The sequence below is a fragment of the Amphiura filiformis genome, chromosome 13 (genome assembly GCF_039555335.1).
Source record: "Amphiura filiformis chromosome 13, Afil_fr2py, whole genome shotgun sequence".
Lineage (NCBI taxonomy): Eukaryota > Metazoa > Echinodermata > Ophiuroidea > Amphilepidida > Amphiuridae > Amphiura > Amphiura filiformis.
Window position 1 is genome coordinate 17,315,519 of NC_092640.1, and position 19,337 is coordinate 17,334,855.

At 37.5% G+C, this 19,337-nt stretch overlaps 1 protein-coding gene across 1 annotated transcript in view; it reads right to left on the reverse strand.

Annotated features, from left to right (window-relative positions):
* LOC140167455 (probable nuclear hormone receptor HR3) overlaps positions 1-19,337 on the reverse strand; it is a 124,418-nt gene that overhangs the window by 17,772 nt on the left and 87,309 nt on the right. Inside the window, exons 2-6 of the mRNA XM_072190762.1 lie at positions 17,820-17,978; positions 17,183-17,336; positions 12,386-12,711; positions 7,220-7,354; positions 5,862-6,138 (exon numbers count right to left, since the gene is read on the reverse strand). Of these exons, the coding sequence (XP_072046863.1) occupies positions 5,862-6,138; positions 7,220-7,354; positions 12,386-12,711; positions 17,183-17,336; positions 17,820-17,978 (1,051 nt within the window). The remainder of the gene's footprint in view (positions 1-5,861; positions 6,139-7,219; positions 7,355-12,385; positions 12,712-17,182; positions 17,337-17,819; positions 17,979-19,337) is intronic.

The window sequence follows — 19,337 nt, forward strand, 5'->3', positions numbered from 1 at the left end:
CTAGGGTCCCACCCAGTATTGTGTGTATTCAGTTGGGAGTATTATGTCTTAAACAATGTGACTTTGTATGAAAAACCACACAAAAATGTCTACCAATCTCTAACCAAACAGGTCCTTATGTAATGGAATTCGATAGCTGCCTCATGCTGATTTAATTGTTGTATCACTACAATGTCAAGTCTTGGGGTAGTGGTTCTTGTGACTTTTCTGAAGCGACTCGGTCAGCTTACAGATAATATCAAAAACCACGGACTTGCCAGTAAATTATCTTGACACATTTGTTTAGGATTCTATGTTGTATCATAGTTCACAATCTGACAGCAGGCAGCTACGGTATGTAACTTTCTTGGTTTGATACAGCAAGGTGTTTTCACAGGGAAACAATTTTTAAATTTTTAAGTAAAATGTTAACAAAAATGGTACAAAACAGTACTAAAATCTGCATGAATGAAGTTAATTTTCACACAGCCGCATGCAGACACAAAAATGTTAAGACTAACGTATAAAATTAACAAAGGAGGCAAAAATTTAAACTTTTTGTGACTGTCGCAAAATAATACACGGCTTAAAAATGGTGATGACTTTGAACTCTGGTGTTCAGTCAGACTCCAGTCTGTTTTTATGTTTGTTCATTCAAGTGTAAGAAAGCATATATTCTGTTGCTATGTGGCATGGTGTATTAACACTAATTGTTAACAATTTTGTGTGGGGGTGTGTTGCTGCAGTGCAGGCATGATATTAGACATTCAGGTAACAAAAAATAGGCAACTATGGAAAAATCAGCCTAAAATCAAGCAAAGGCAGCAAAAAAACAGGTTGAAAGTAAATATAAATACATACGTTTGGACTACAAAAGTAGGATTTCAAATTTAAACATGAAAATAATCATGTCCGGTATTGGAAAAATTGCTTGAAATATGGTTTCATATAAGATCTGTCCTAGTGTTGTAGTATGTGACAGAACCTCCCTGGCAATAATCAATTGCACCCCTCGCCCTGATGAGATCAAATTTGAGCCATGCATACCCCATGCATTATTCGAGGGCATCCGATCAGAGGAACTGTGCCATTTCTAGCCTGCCCATATCATTATTATCATTGTTTCCAATCATTTGGCTACAAAATACCGGGACAAAATATTAACACATTGGCAATCTGTCCATATTATTATAATTACTATTATTTTTTTTTTCTAAATGTCCGGCTATTCATTTATTTCTGTGGAATACCCCCACCCAATTATCCTCTATACCTGACATTGCTAATACACAGGGCGGTATAGTAAGTCTGTAACCTCCTTTATTTCTGTGGAATACCCCCAATTATTCAGGAATATGTTTGTCTCTACTTCTGTTTTCCCCACTAAATACGCAGGCAGTGAATCGTCACTTTGATTTACAGGACAGCAGAAATGACCCAGTTGATGGTGACATCCAAAAAACGATACAGAAGAATAAAAGCACACTATAAACATGTTGATAGTCGAAGTGGGGGTACACCTCAGGTATTGATCTTGGCATCAATTACCACTTCGAATGAAAAATAGGATATGAATTTGATGACACTTGAGATAATAAAAGATTTGCCAAAAGCAGTACAACCTTGCTGAGAATGGGAGGAATTAGCATAGAGTGTGCAAGCTGTACCCTGGGGGGTCATATGGCCTTGTCCTCATCCTATATTTAGAGTTATCATAGTATTATGTGGGTGTGCGCACATGTGGGTGTGCATTCAAACATACAACCCCCTCTTCTAAATATATGCCACAAATTTACTTCTTACAACCAGCGACCAGTGGTAAGGTAAAAGTCCCTAAGTGGAAAACAACATAATTAAGTGGAAAAAGGTCCCTGGTTAGATGGGAAAAGCATGAACTGTCATCCCCCCTGGATGTCCAATATTAAATTGTCCCCAGTTGGCATATGTTGCTTACATGTGTGTTTGTGGGGGTGGGGTGGGCGTGTATTAGGAATTCCTAGCATAGTAGGGTTTGCAGGTTGTACCCTGGCCATGTTTTCTCATCTATACCACACTAAGTGTGTCCTCAAACCCTGGAAGGTAAAGAAGGAAGGAATAAAAGAGTGAAAACAAACAAAGAAGTTGTTTGCTCTGGGTGGGATTCGAACTCCAAGCACTAGGTTGGCGACACTTAGTCACAGGACTTTCGCTGGCCGGGCCAACCAAATTTTGGTATAAGGATGGGTCCTTTTCAAAATGTTCTCATTTTTTTGGAAAATAGCCCAATTTTGCCTCACAGTAGCCAAATTGTTTGAAATTGCCCCATAATTTGAGAAAATGTTGTAAACACTATGGGTCCAAATTTCTTGCAGAATTGGTATATTAATCGGTCCACTTTCAAATTCTCAGCGGCACATCCCCACATAAACCAAACCCAAGTAGGCCTACCCCCACCCCCGACCTGGTGTCTATCCCAGTTTGATAATATGTGCAATATGGGCTGCAAATAACACAAAATGCATTTAGGGGATATAAAACAAAATATCAGCAAGCCTCAAAATCTGGACCAGGAGCCACACATTTGGAAACAGCAGCTCCTAGTCCTGTGATTATCTAGTGAACCAGGAGCCATTTTCAAAGAGCTAAGAGTCATTTAAATTTCAATTATACGCATTAAATACTGCTTTAACTACCAGGCTCTATTTGGAAAAAAAAAATGTAGAGCCTGGTTCATATGATTTTGTTGTGAGCCAGGAGCCAAAATGTTATGACCATTGGGTAAATGGCTCCTGGGTGCCTGGTTATTTTGAAGCTTGAATGTCAATATCAGTGAGATGTATCCAAGCTTTAATAATATTTAAACTAAAATCTCAATGTCAACAGTCCTCCATATTTGATACTTTCCCCACTCATTGCAATCATGAAGGTCCATGACACACACCACAACGTACTTATTATTCTCAGAATTTTTTATCAGGGATAAAATTAGATGAAACTACGAACCGATCACTGCTCCATGATGACAAATTAGATGGACAATAAATTTGAGTTACATTGATTGTGTTGCCATGGAAACCCCACAACCATGCATGTATCCACAATGCACTTTGTTGAGGGTCAATAACCGACAAATTCTTGGCTTTTTCCTCCCTACAGAAGACAATGCCTTCCCATGATGCATTGGTGAAAATGCCCTAAATCATGTCCTATGTGTCATTGGCCCCTGAACATGCTTAAAGCAAAACCTCCTATGTATAAACTGGTTGCTTTATGGGGAGGTCATTTGTCCATAGAATATCAACAGGGAAACATCTCAAACCTCATATATAATTTGGTTCACCAATAAGTTCGGTAGTGACGTATGTGTGTATTTCGCACGCCGCAGTATCGAATTGCGCGCGTAAAGTTAAACGCCCTGCGTGTACATGCACGCATACAGGGGCGGTTTGTAGGCACTCTTGCGGCGCAACCGCGAAATTAAGATTCTGAAATCCGAATGCTACTGACGAGGAAACCAAATGGACTATCAATCTATCATTGAATATTTGCCTCCATTTGGCAAAATAACAGACTACTAGTATATGTGCTGCTTATTAAGACTCTGAAATGATGCATGCTGGGAAGGCCTTGACACTCTGCTGAGGCATTTCCTGTACTTATATTGATCCTCTGAAGCACAATATTTTGGCTGCATGAAATTTTTGCGATTTCAAAAGAACCATAATTTTTGTGGCATGTAATCTTCGCAAAATTGATTCATAATCTATATGATGCCTATGGGGGAAAGAATTATTTGCGAGGATGGAATTTTCGTTGATCCCTGTCACCCACGAATCTCTAATAATTCAACTATTTTTACAGACGATATTAGCGGTGGTTTACTCATACACAACATATCATGTAATATACTTTGTTTTCTTAATATCAGTCTGTGTTGCGGTTTTTGTAGGCTCTCTGTCATTTCATTAATCTCTGTATTGTGGTTTTGTATATTTTTTTCCTTCGTGACAAACTTGCTTAAGTGCAGACTTAACAATATTGAAAGGAAATTTATTATAAAGATGTTATTTTGGTAATATTTTGTATTGAATGAGTATTTAGATTTAATGGTAGATCGTAAAATTAATGAAATTTGCTGTGCCACTGAACTTTTGAGTGTATTTTCTTTTATTGTTTTACAAAGGTTCACTCACACCACAGAAATAAAGAAGGAGATTGCAGATTCTTCTCTATACCACCATGTGTATTGGCAATAATTGGGGGTATTCCACAGAAATAAAGAAGGAGAATGTAGACTCCCTATTAGGGTGCATCATCCGCCCCTTGTTGTCAAATTTTTGTCTGTCCCCAGTCTAAAAAGTTTCCATTTGGGTAGAAAACATCACCAGTAAAATTTTAGGCATTGGCAATGTCAACTATGGGGGTATTCCACAGATATAAAGAAGGAGAATGCAAATTCTCTATACCATCTTGTGCACTGGCAATGTCAGCTATAGGGTAAAATTTGGTGTTTGGGCCTTGGGCTAGCCTAAGATGTGGGGTCCCCTGGGTATCCAGATCCATGTGTTAGTGTTACACCCCCAACCACCCCACCTAATCCGCCGTAAATTTTTGAACAGTGGTGTGAATCGAGACCTGTGGCCCCCGACTTTTGAAACCTGCAAATGCTACTGTTCCCCCTCCCCCTTGAGCAATGGGGTCAGGTGACTGAAAAAGTGTATCATCGCAACACTGTACCAACAACACCCAACAACACTGGCTTCGGTTGTGGTTAAATCCCCAGATAAATAGACGAAAACAGCTTCATGCCACCTCTACTGATGTTTTTTCATCTACATCATAAAATGGTGAAATAACAGCTTTCCTGGGCAACAACAGATGAATAACAGCTTTGGAGTTGTGACTATGTCCAAGCGTCAATTTAATTAACATTTTCTTCTTCTATTCCCTAAGAGACAGTGGGATTGAGACAAAGTCGTTGACTGGAAATTGATGCATTAGTTAAAGAAATAGCAATGAATAACTGGCCTTTCATGGTTTAAGGATGTGATCATACATGGGTCCTATTCGCTGTCGAAGTGACGTAATAATCGGATTAACTACCAGAGCAATGGATGAATACAATTTTTGAATAGATCGCCCTGCACTACAAGCAGATTGCACTAAACACCTGTGTATGTCACCAAACATAGATTGAATACAAAACCGCTCTTTTCAAAGATATTAATCTTACAGGTGCAGTGATTAGCATTTCTTTGACATCTATGGTTCAATGTATAGGTACGCCGTGAACAATGTAGTGCAGGCGATCTATTCAAAATTGTATTCATCCATTGCTATGGTAGTTAATCCGATTAATTACGTTACTTCGACAATGAATACATGATGGGATCAATTAAGAAAGCCCTATACCCACAATTCATTTTTTATATCTACATTGTTAATTTATGCCAGTGTTGTAACTTACACTGAAACGGGATCACAAATAAATCATTACGTTTGGCATTATGAATGCTATCGCTTGAAAATGCTAAGTAACAGAAACTCAGTTCCTGAACCTGAGTTTCGAAATCGCTATTTTTCCCACACATCTCTTCCATACTTGTTCCATTAACCGACCAGGGTGCTTAACAAAGTCATTTTCAGCGGGCACTTATTTTTTACATTGTTTACATAATTGCATGTATGTAAAAAATGCCCTAAAATATTCATCATCATCAGTGTGCCATACGTTTCAGACCATGATCCAGATTTGCATGGGCACTTAGTAATATCACAGTTTACTTCTTGTAAAGTCACTGGACGGGTGCTCGGGCATGGATGGTTAATGGAACGAATATGATAATTCTGTTTGTTCACTTCCCATATAAACCTGATCTTCTTTTGTCATTACTTCCACTTACCCCTCGCTGTTATAAGCGATCCGCCGTAGAGCGCCACCTCAGTCTCCAACATACACAACTGGTTGAATTCCTGAGCTGCTGAGTACATGGACTGGAATAGCTCTCCACCGAGTACTTGCATCAGTTGTTGCCATAGCAACGAGTTACCTTGTGGACTTGGCATCGCCATGGCGTTCTGTACGCCGTTTGTCTGGTGATTCACGGGTAGGAGAAGCGCTGATATCCGTAGCACAAACAACTCAAAGAATGATCCTTTGAGTAATAGTAGTTGGTCATCCTGTGTGGTAAAGAAAGTTTGAAAACTGACTACTTGTCCTAAGGATCGCTAGTCCAAAAATAAGGTTCGCTTGTTCGAAAAAACGGATTGCTGGTCAGAAAAATAAAAGTGTTCATTAGTCAGAAACAGGGGTCGCATTTAAGGAGTCTGCACGTCCAGGGACTCCTTATTTTTTTATTTTGGCCATTTTGGACTCCTTAAATCACAAGTTGAAAAGTGACCAAAGGGTCCGATAAAAACTGTATGGACTCCTTAATTTTACGATGCACGGAGGCGTAAATCAGTAGCCTATATAAGAATAGTCGATAAAAAATAAAAGATCAGTAAATCTTCCAAATCGCCATAGGCCAACGACACTAATAATTTCACTGGATTATTTGACCAGTTCTAAAGTTTAGAATTTCGGACAAATGGACTCTTTAAATTCTCATTGGACCCCTTAAATTGGACCCTTTGATTGTTTGTGCTCATGCTACTCCTGGTCAGAAAGTTAGGGTTATGGTTAGGGTCAGGTTTAGGTTTTGGTTTAGGGTTAGGTTTAGGGACTAGCAAACTTCTGGACTAGTAAACATTAAACCTTGGGACTAGTGGACCTCAGGACAAGTGCTGTAGAAAGTTTTAAAAAGTCAACTTTAAGAGCCAAAACAAGACGCTAAGAGTTAACATTTTCAGGATCACTAAACCAAAGACTTAATAATAGCAATAGGTGAAAACAATTTTTGATAATACCGTGCTGCACTAGTACATTCACGAGGTACCTCTGCATTGAACCATATCCTGCTGATCACTTGCACCGTAAGATTAGTATCTTTGAAAAGAGCGGTATTGTATTCAATACTATGATTGCAGACATACACAGGTGATGAGTGCAACCTGCTTATAGTACAGCGTGATATATTCAAAATTGTTTTCACCTATTGCTATGGTAGTTAATCGATTTATTAAGTCACTTTGCCAGCAAATAACCAAACTATATCTATTTATAGAGAGAAAGAGAGAGAGAGAGAGAGAGAGAGAGAGAGTTTCATAGAATTTGTCATGAATTAACCATGAAACAACTGTCTGATCAATAATAACATACCTGAGAAAGATTACGAAAGCCTGGTATGGCTTTAGCGAACTCCACCTGGCCACTTACTGCCTGGTCAAGCAACTCTGCTAACTGAAGCCACTGACGTCTGCCTACAGTTTCAACATCCTCCCCACCTGGGTACTCCTACAGTGATCAATAAATCAATAATTAATCAATTAGCGATCAATTCATTGGTAATTTACAATAACAACTTTTAATTCACAAACAAATCATGACTTAAGTTGACTCTAAAATCTTAACAATCCTACATTGATCAACAAATCAATAATTAATCACTTTCAATAATCTCCATCCTGATCTAAGGTAAAGCAAGTAAAGGAGCCGAACCTGTATTTTACAGGACGGAGTGCCCAACTCTTTCGGTAGCAATTAGGCCAGTCTCCACTGTGAAATATTGCCAAACCTCATCCACAGCAAGACTGTTATCTTCCCAGTTTTTAAGAATGCCGGTACCCATTTATACACCTGGGTGGAGATCTACTCCCCTAAAAAATTGCGGTTTATTCTGTATTTATTAAGATTAGGTTGCCGTCAAATCATGATAGTATTGTATTGACCCTAAAACATCAACTTCTCCATTCCTACACTGATTTGGTTCCCCAAAATTTGGCATGTGTAAGAGGGGGACCAAGGATTTTTTGGCAGACTGGGGGAAATTTTTGTCAGACCAAGAAGGGGGTGGGGGTAGGGCAAGTAATTGTTGGTACACCATTTGGAAATGTTGCACCCCTAGACTCATTTTATTGCACAGCTCCTAAAATCTCAGTCTACAGCAATTCAAATTGCTAACTGCTCAAGATACGAAGTTTTCAGTAGGCCCGTACCTTCATCTACCAAACAGGGGGTGTAGATTTCAAATGGAGTCATCCATTCAGGTAGCCTCATTTAAAATTCACACCCCTGAATGGAAGATTAAGGTAATGTCTTCCATAGGGATGTATGGATTTCAACTGGAATATTCCAATAGTGCATTTAAGTGTTAAAAAGGAAATTCCTTCCTTGCCCTCTCTTTGGGTGTTGCCACTGCTGCTGGTTGAGCCCCCAAATTTAAGTATCATTTTCATTATCCAATATACACTTATATTACTACCGAACTTGAGGTGAACTGAAGTTCAGTAAAACGTTTTAAATAATGGGATTTGGGTATAAATATTGAAATAACCCTCAATTTCTTAAACCACAGAACTTACATAACCACTTCAATGGTGAATGGAAAATGGAAACCACTGCTATGGCAAAATTGTAACTGTAAATATTCAAATTTTGATACATTTTGCAAGTATTTGTATGCATGCAATTAAGAAAATTCACCATTTTTGAGAAAATTACATGCCGCAAATATAATTGCACTTTTCAAAGCACACAAAATTTGTGCTGCAAATATTTTGTGCTTTACAGTTTTTTAGATTAGAGAAGATATCTTACATGTCTTCCCACAATGCATTTCTTCCATTTCAATTTTCTGTAGTGATTTGCTATCTAGTGCAACATGAGTCGATAGTCACAAAAAGTACCTCAAAAATTCAAAAGAACAGAGTACAACCAGATCTTGCAAAATATGTTTATTTCTTGACTATCAACCCATATTAAGCCAATCTATTCTCAAAATGAAAACAAAGGGACCCTGTACAAAGTAATAGGAGTGTCATAATGATGTAATGAGGTGATGTCTCATGTTGCAATGGATTATGGGATGGGTACGGCATATTCTCTAATTTTGGATCACTATCATTGTCAGAGGGTACCCACTGGTAATCAAACTTTATGGCAACACCATTTGTAGCAAACAGGTGATTTCTATAGCAAGTCAAACACGAATGCCCCTATTATTGTATATGGGACCACGCACCACTGAATCCATTTTACTCAAATAAAAACAAATTTCAACTTCCCTGGCAAAAAAAACCATATTTGTCAGTATTATTTTTCAAAAAAATTTGCTACAACATAATATTTTAATTCTATTTCCTTCATTAAAGCTTAATGACATGAAATTAACTAAATTGTCACCACATAGCAGTTTTCTCCTTTTTAATGACTACAAGATATTTGATTCCTAAAATAAAGTGCATTATCCGAAATATTCTTATCCACATAATTTCATTTCTGGCTTTCACATGATGGATGATCAAACTGAATGCTAATTGTCATTGCCAAAGCACAAATTCAAGCAAACCCATGATGCATTGCAGGAAACTGTACTTAGTCACAGATTGCCTTGAACCATGCAATTATATATACATTATGTGACCATCCCTGGGTGGTGTGTATGGGGGAAGGGGCACTCAGTATAAATGACATGGGTATGTGTAGTAAACATGGGTAGCATTTTCAGCCTTTTGGTATATCAATGACCCCCTTTTCTAGGCAAATTTTGGTATACGGATGGGTCCTTTTTTCAAAATTTTCTCACCTTTTTTGGAAAATAGCCCAATTTTGCTAACATTTTTGAAATTTGGAGGAAAATTTTACAAACATATATCATAAGCTTTAAAATTATATATCACTAGACTTCATACAAGATCCAGAAGCAGAGTAATTATGGACTACAGCTAAACTTTGCACTTCGTCCCCCTCCCCAGCTACACAACTGCACAGAATCAATTACAACTCAAAACTACTACCTGAAACCTCATATCAAAATAACTTTGATATAATTACTGGCAAAATAACAGACTATGTGCTAGTTTATGAAGCCTCTGAAATGCATGATGGGAAGGGATGTATCGCTGCGGTGTGCCATAGCCATAGTAATAGGCTATTCCAATTGAAACCCATACACTTCCTATGGGAGACATTACCTTAATCTTCCACACAGGGGGTGTAGATTTCAAAAGGAGTCACCCATTTAGGTAACCCCGCTTGAAACTCACCCCCCTGGTGTGGGAGATTCGGGGGGGGGGGGGAGATTTTGGTCATGTCTTCCATGGGGAGTATGGATTATAACTGTAATAGCCCAATAAATCCAGGTATGCATTGCAGGTAAGCCTGTAAGCTATGTGTCTCTTCATTTGAGCTAAAAATATGTACTTCTAAAAGAAAACAAGAATTCATAACTGGTAAAAAAACACACAAATTCTTGATTTCCAATGTCGAGGCAAGGGACGTTCAATATTTACACGGGGGGCTCAAGTTTGGTTTGGGGAGGAAGGTGCCTCTGAGAATCAGAAAGTGGACACATCACTCTGTCAATTTTCAACTTGATATTTATACCCATCGATATACAAAAGTCCAAATTTTTGGCCAAATTTTAGCACAATTATTCAGAGAATATCTTCTCATCTTCTCTGAATTACCAGAGCTTTTACAATTTTCCCCGAATATTGGCTATAGTGAGGTAAAATTGGGTTATTTTTCAAAAAGACCCATCCATGCATATAAATCACAATTGGCCTAGAAAAGGGGGTAATTGATACCAAATGGCTGAAAATGTGCCCCATCCCATACAGTCATTTGTACTGAGTACCCCTCCCTGCAAATTAGCAAAACAATCCCTAGCTATGGATATGCATATAAGTGATACACTGAGTTTATGTAAGATATAAATGATTGACAGTCATATAACACTTTTCCGACTGCATGACAGAATTGATTAATACATCCATTTATTAGATCCTGTTTTGTGATTTTAGTAGCATTTTATTATTATTTGCAAAAATAATACAGACCACGTCAAAATTATGGCTACCCATCAGGATGAACTTGTTTACTTCCAGTTGCAACATTGAATCCTTACACCCAAACTTAAATTGTACCATTTTATGTTACACTGATCCACATTTTGTGACACTTTGTACTCGCAGATCAACAACAGACAATGCTATGGACTGATATTGAAGTATAATGAAGTCAGACCCGGAGGCAAGCGTACCAGCAGATCCTCAGTGATTTTCAGGGTTTTTGACCCACCTTATTTCAAGCACTGGTTTTACCTTTAGACACTGCAAATTGATGGGTGACAATAATTTTTTGATACACCCTGTATAATATACAGAATTGCATTATCATAGCCGATCACACACATCACCAAGAATTAATATCCATTAGAAACAGGTAAAAGGAAAATAATTAACAGGAATACAAAATATTACTAAATGGAATTATGTAATGGAAAAGTATCATTTCAAAATTAATTATAATTACAACTTGCAAAAGCAGGACATGGTCATGCCATCATATGCAATAGCCATCTCCAGGCCTAGAAAAAAAATTGCATTTTGCCAAATTTCCCACAAAAATAGCAATATTTCCAAAATGTCCATCCAAATGACAAAATTTAATTTTCCTGGAGTGGAAGTTATTTCCACATTTTTTTCAGACATGTCCATCGCACTTTGAATACAACTGACATCAGAATCCTCTGTGAAAAGGGAAGATAAACAAACAAACAAACACAATAAATGAAACTTTTGGGCATCCTGAATGCCGTTGCAAATGTAACCAAAAAAAAAACCCATCACGTCAGTGCGCATTCTCTATGCCAAAGCAAGTGTGGCAGCATTGCATGAGGCAGTTGGAAGAATAAAGGCGTTGAATATGCACAATGGCGTTGGATATGCGCAGTTGCGCACTGGCATGATGACGTATTCACAGTTTAATTTACAAAGGCATTCCTTAACAAGTGATATCGGCATTACAAAATCCCAATGCATTGTGGGATGGTTTGGTACAGCTAAACTCTAACCTTTCAGGAAATTTGTCATTTTTTTCACTTATAAAACATTGTTTTAAAAATATTTAAAAAAAACATTGAGCTAACATATTTTTGTGTTTTTTATGTTTTAGTAAAACATTTCAAACAATATATTTGTTAAGCACAAAAAAAAGCAATTTTCCAGACAAGTCAAAGTTCAGCTGTGTCAAAATTTGCCAAAATCCTCCCATAATGCAATAGGAATGGAATACCAATATCGCTTATTACCCAAATGGTCTATGGTCATCACCTACCTTCGACTGCTTTGCATTCCCTTTTTTGATAAACAATTCATACCATTCCATACATAAACACAACAGATCCTCAATGACCGCCCTGCCCAGAGATTTTTAATGAATAGCTAGCTGTTGGATAAGAACAGGATTGGTGGCCTTTCCATGGTCAGAGGAATTAGAGGGGGTGATAAATTAAAATGGCCTACTAAAGTAGACTACACCTACCTGAGCGTAAGTAAAATCCCTGAGATATGGTGCATTATTTGGCATGTACATGCAGGTCATACGAAATGCGTACGACACGGTGCTAACCAATTCGTACATCTCCGCTTGCTTCACTTGTAACGAATTTCCCATCGTCGGGGCGTGCATGGGTGGCATGTGATCGTATGACTGGTGACCGTTTATGGGTGGGGGCGGTAGCATTGGAATGTCATCATTGTCGCTGGCTCCGTATTCTGAGTCTGTGCTTTTCTTTCGCGACACTCCCATGCCTGGTCCCCCTGGTGATTTAACCTTGCCTCTTTGCGGTACTCTACCATATCGCACTGCTGTTGAGAGATTACATCATCATAAATGAAAACATTTTGAATTCACATGATCCATAACTTATTTCCCTTCTATCGCTTTTTGAAATAAATTTTAAAATATTTACAAAATGTAAAAATGGAGAAAGGTATGTATAGATACATTTGTTTTACTATATTATGTGGATCAATTTATAGCATCACACATTGCGTTCAGTCACAATGGTTCATTACATAAAAAAGAGGCTGTTTTAAAAGTTGCACCTGAGTCCTGAGTCCATAGCAGTTTTCCTTAACAAACACATGAATAGGCCTAGCCTACTGTATTTTTTAAGAATTGACACTTATGGACTCAGATACATCTTTAAAAATGGCCTTTTTTACATAATGAACCATTTTGACCAAAATCAATGATGTGTGATGCTATAAGGCTACACATACCATTCTGACACTTTTACATTTCGTAAAAATTTTTTGATTTATTTCAAAAAGTGTTTGGGGGAACTTGTTATGGATTCTATACTTGCGTATGGCTAATTGTTCTTGAAGTAACAATGCTTTGATAAATTCAGGCCGCACCCTCTGTCTTTTGGTTACAGGTTGTTTATCCTAAGGGTAGCCCTCCTATCCTAAGGGTCATTACACTGAAAAACCAACAAGGATTTTTATGAACCCTAATACTAACCCTAACCCTAACTCTCACCCTAACCTATAACATAGCCCCTAACACTAAACCTAATACTAACCCTCACCTAACCCCATCCTAATACTAATGTAAGCCTAATCCTAACCCTAATAATCCTAACCCTAACATGCCCTAAACCCATAACTTCAACCATCTTTGTACCAATGACCCATCAGGCAATATATATTGACTGGCTGTTCCCCTGTCTTTCACCCCCTGCTCTGTTATTGGATGACAGTCAGTGTGACTACTGTCAAGTGCAAAATTAATGTAATATTCTGAAATTGTTCAATTTTAAATGTCCAATTTAACATTTAGATGATTTGATGCAGAATCCAGAACTAAGGGTGAGTTTTTTAATTTGGTTTGTTTTTTTGTTCTAGCATACCCTCATATTATATTTGATTATACCCGGGAAAATATCTACTCTTTGTTTTAAAAGAATGAATATGCCCAAAACAATTGATCAATTTCTAATTGTTGACTAGGGCTTGGCCTCACATGAAAGGAACAAAACCAAAATCCGGCCTAATGTATTATCCTACCCCCAGAAACCTACCAAAAACCACATCTTTTGATCATTTACGATTTATTAGATTTGTTGCAAGCTTTACAAAACCGCGCTAAAATATTATTGATTGATTATAATATTCTTAAATATTATACCTTAAAACTTTAAAAGGTTTCTTTTCAAATAGGAGAAACTTAAACTTTAATTCACATAATGAGAAATGTCAATTGAATTTATCATTTTAAACTTAACGAACAAAATAATTCATGCAAAGAACACTGACACTATCTGGTAGTCTCTAGAAACACCCTAAGATAACTAATGACTAAAAGAAACATTGAGAAAATTATTAAATTAAATAAAACTAACCAAAAACACTAACGGATTAATTTACACATATATCAAACCAATCAAGTCCACAAACAGAGGGTAGAACGACCAAATAATTAAAACCAATACTTTTCACTAAAAATAAAATATAAATAAAACCGACGATTAGTTGAAGACAAAATTGTGACAATCTCCGGGGTTGGCCGGCCGTTTGGTTGATCGGCCATGAGTGTTATGGACGCTAGAGTATTGAACTCACATGCAGCCCAAGGACATGAGGGAGTCTTATTCTACGATTGTCGTTACTTGTTTGCAGTTTAATACTTGAAATATACGCAACGTATCTGGCTGTCCTTTCCTTTCTCTCAAACAGACAAAACTGAAAAGCTCAGATCCATTGGGATTGTAGTATTATAGTGAAGACATTGTGAATCAAAATTGAAAAATTGGAGGTTGAGAAAGAGAAATTCCAAGGCTCGATTTGTTTGATTCTGCATTGCTCTACAATATATATTCCTAGATAAGGTGTGAAACCTAGTGAACATACAACAAAATCATCTATCTGGCTGCATTATATTCCAGTTGAAATCCATACACCCTCTATGGAAGACATGACCTTAATTTTCCACATAGGGTGTGTGAATTTCAAATGGGGTTACCTAAAATGGGTAACTCCATTTGAAATCTACACCGTGTGTATGAACTCAAGGTTGTGTCTTCCATAAGGGCTGTATTAATTTCAACTGGAATAACCAAATTTGCTTTAACAACTGATAAGACAAAAAAATACTTTGTCTCCAAGCTGCCGCGCATGTTCGTCTTTCTTAGTGCGTCCATGTCAGCTGAAACGGCAAATTCATTTTCTTTCTTTCCTTTTTAAAAAAAAATTTTGCCATAAAATTATGAAATTCTGAGACAAATTTGGAAGAATAGTTACTTGATTACTCGCATTGTTTAGGTATAAAACAATTTTGTACTTCCATTGTGTTAATCAACCACAATTTTATGCTGTGTACTTTTGAACACTCAAAAATGGCATCTTAATTCAGAATGAAGTTTTTGTGGTTTTTTTTTTTCAAAGCCTCCTCTATAGGCTTTAAAATGCAGTTATATTGTTCAATCTGCCCTAGTTTATTTAATCTTTGATTTTTTTAGATACAAAAACATATTGGTAAAATACATACAGGTAAAATCGGACAATGCAAAGAATAGATTGTAAATATTACAAGCCTTTCTGTGATTTTTGAACATATTTAACCATTACATTTTCAGAGTGCAGAAATTAATCAAATATATTTGTCTTTTTTCGGTGATTAATTTGTTAAGTAGGTAATGGGGCTATGCATCCTGCACAGTTAACATTAATGGGGAACAATAACATTGTCTTAATTTTGTCTTCAACTCATATGTAACCATAAAACTGGACATAGTCATCAACTTCTAATTTCTTTCATGCATTCTAAGAATTATTTAACAAAATCATGCCCTTAACGACAAGCAGTGACTGTGCTTATATTGCCCTGTCAGATATCTTTCCCCCATAAAATTTACCATTTTTGCTGCAATTATGCGGAAATTAAAATAACAGCGAAGTCCAACTTATACCTACCACATTCTCCGAGGAATTATTTTCTAATGGGGTGTGCCATCCAAGATTCGAAACCCTACACAATTTCTAAGGGTAATTTTGTACAAAAAAAATTGTTGAATTTTGCTCTTTTGGGGCGATTTTTTCAAAACATGGACTGGGGATTTTCTGATATAAAATTGGATTGATTGAGCCATATATTTATTGGTCAAGCTATTGAGTTTAGTATTTTAAAACTCATAGCGAGACCAATAAATACTGGGCATAAAGCATCCAATTTTATCATTATTATGTTTTGGATCCAATATTTTCACACACGTACACTGGGACTCATCAAAACATAATACTGTGAAAAATTGACCTATTTAGGTAGCACATCATCGTATAATACAACATGCATGCCCCCCCTTTTTTTCCCGTTTCCAACCACATCATTTTCATACCCCCTTGTCTGGATCAAAATTAACAATTTAACATGCTATATATTTATGTTCCCTTTTTTCAATCAAAACTACTATGTTCATATACCATGCACATGCAAAACCAAAAACAAATTGATCTTGACTATGTCCAGCTTTACGGGGTGTTCTAAATAAACGCAACGAAAAATACGCTGGTACCCTGCACCTCGGCATTTTGTCAATTAACTGCTCTGATGATCCAAACAGCTCAGGTATGGCCTGTTTCAAAATGCAGTTTTGCTCCCTGAGCTGTGTAAAATCCAAGTACAAAACAATGGCAGCACCATAATTGGTGTTGTCTTTTTGTGGGGGGGGGGAGGAATATATGGGCTTTTTTGTCCCAAAGTAGAATTTGCCATATTGGTATATGAGTAGAAGTTGATAGGGTAGGGGAAAGCAGTACTGCAACCAGAGAAGCTTCACATCATGGGCGTGACCACCTAGTACACCTTATGATGTGAAGCAACTCTGGTAGCCATCCTGGAGTGGTTTACTCCACACACCATGTGGTACTTGTCACTAGCTAGCTCATCCACATGATATGGTTTAATTTGAAGGGGGGTAGAACAGAATGGGCTATTCCAGTTGGAATCCACCCTCTATGGAAGACATGACTTGAATCTTCTACACAGGGAGCGTGAATTTCAAATGGAGTTACCTGGATGAGTAATTACATTTGAAATCTACACCCCTCTGTGGGAGATTAAGCTTGTGTCTTCAATAGCAGGTATACGGATTTCAACCAGAATAGCTCATTTTGTGCAATGATTGACAGGTTCAAAAAAATCCAATTTTTGAAGCAGCTCCCCCATGCCCACTTTCTCGCTTCGTATCTGTTGTTTAAATGAACAGCCAAGGTGCAGGAACCGTCGCAAACGTAAATTAGAAAACGTAAAAGACGAGGGTTATACGTTACTGACCAGAATTACCTTCTCGGGACATCCCCACAGCAATACATTTCTTGAAGCGACAATGTTGACAACGATTACGATTCATACGACCAATATTACAATGCCCGTTGCCATGACGACATGTGTATTCTTTATCTCTTTTACTACTTCTTCTGAAGAACCCCTGTAAAAGTTGAAAACAGAAAACAGAGATGTGCCGTTATGAAATTACTCTAACCCTAACCGTGCCCATGTTTTTTGCTGTCAGAAGGGAAACAAGAAACGGAAAAGGAGGGAAGATGAACAAAGAAGTCACTTTGTAAGTTTGTATCCCCGGGATTCGAACCTCAGACCCCTCGCATGCCACACAGAAGATCACCAGCCTCTAGCCACAGGGGTTATGCTGGCCCGGCTAGCGATTCAATGAGTATATGACTTAGTCAGGAAGAAGTCAAAAAGACACATTTTCTGGCAAAATCAAAATAGTTTTACTGGCAAGAATTCCATCTGTTCATATTGAATCCAATAACTCCTAAATAGACCCACTCCCCATATAAGGAAGACCGGAGAATTACGTTAAAATTTGACATATAAAATTCAAATGACACAGGTCATAATCTGATGTTGACATGACCTTTACCCATGATCCTTGACCCACGACCCTTACCTTGCATCCTTCACATGCTAGTACACCATAATGAAAGCCTGATGATTTATCGCCGCAAACTTGGCAACATCCGTTCTGCGGCGATTGCATTGTGCCTTGTTGTGTTGATGACGGTTTCTGTACGCACTCACTACTTGCTGCCAAGGCGCTGGTAGGCGTCGATCATCTTCTGCACGTAATAAAAACAGAAACAAAACAAAAAATATTTAATATTTTAGAAAACTTTTCAGCTTGTACAGTATTATAATAGCCCACTTAAAGTATTAGTATTACTGGTAAAGCAATGTAGCCCAAAGCATTTTCACAGTATGTTGAGAATTGGACTTCTTTTGCAGTCATTTTTAGTTCATGGTCTATTTGTCCCTTTGCAGTGTTTTTTAAAACCATTTCTTGTTTTTGTTGATAATTCTGTGAGTTCAGTTTTCCCATTAAATATCCAAAGTGATTGAAAAAAATAATGTGAGCCAAGAAAATATTTGACTTCCACAACTAGTAGACATGCACTAGGACTAGGAGCAATCATGATGAGTCGAAATGGTCTCATGCCAATGTCAAAGTTCCATAACCTCTACATAACAACATTAGCTCAAAAGTTATCCTCAAGTTGTGAGTTTGAGGTTGTTGTACCCAACATATTCAGAGGTCATTTTATGAGTGTGTAACCATATTGGGGGTCAGGAACTGTCTCCTGGCAGGTGAGGCTGTTCTAGATCTTGGTGAATGCATCTTCCATTACAATAATGCAAACAGGAAGGATAATATGAATCTATTTGTTTTACGATGGACACAGAAATACAGTGGTATATTTCATCATACACTCCCAGGCACAATTTATTAAATATCTCATATCCACAGGGTGCACAGAAAGTACACAATAATATGGATTACTTTTTCACTGCAACGTTAATAACATTGTTTACCCCCCTGAGCACTACCTGCCGATCTAACATTGCCTCTGATTGGTCAATCACATGATATCTTCATTTTAATCACCAATCAGAATGGAGCTTTGCAAATAATTCACCCCATTTTTTTTTTGCATGGTGAAATTATTCTAACAATGTTGCTGATTGGTCCAATTGATAATGAAAACTTCTTTTTGACCAATCGGCAGGTAGTTCTCATGGAGTTAAAGGATATTATAATAAAGTCAAGCATTTTGCTGTGTTTTTCTGTTCCAACTGTGGTTTGGAGTTTTTCACTGTGATTTTTTTTTTCTTTTCATTTTTCCACTCTAAATTGAGGTCCCGGATTGAGGTATTCCAGTTGAAATCCATACACCCCTATGGAAGACATGACCTTAATCTCTCACACAGGGGGTGTAGATTTCAAATGGAGTCACCCATTCAGGTAGTGAGAGTGTATTGCGAGGACAGCTCAAAGGGCTGGACTGAGCAACAGAGCCTGAAAGTATACCATTCATGTAAACCCAATTGAAATTCACACTCCCAGTGTGGTAGATTATTAAAAGACATCATGTCTTCCATAGGGGGTGTATGGATTTCAACTGGAATAGCC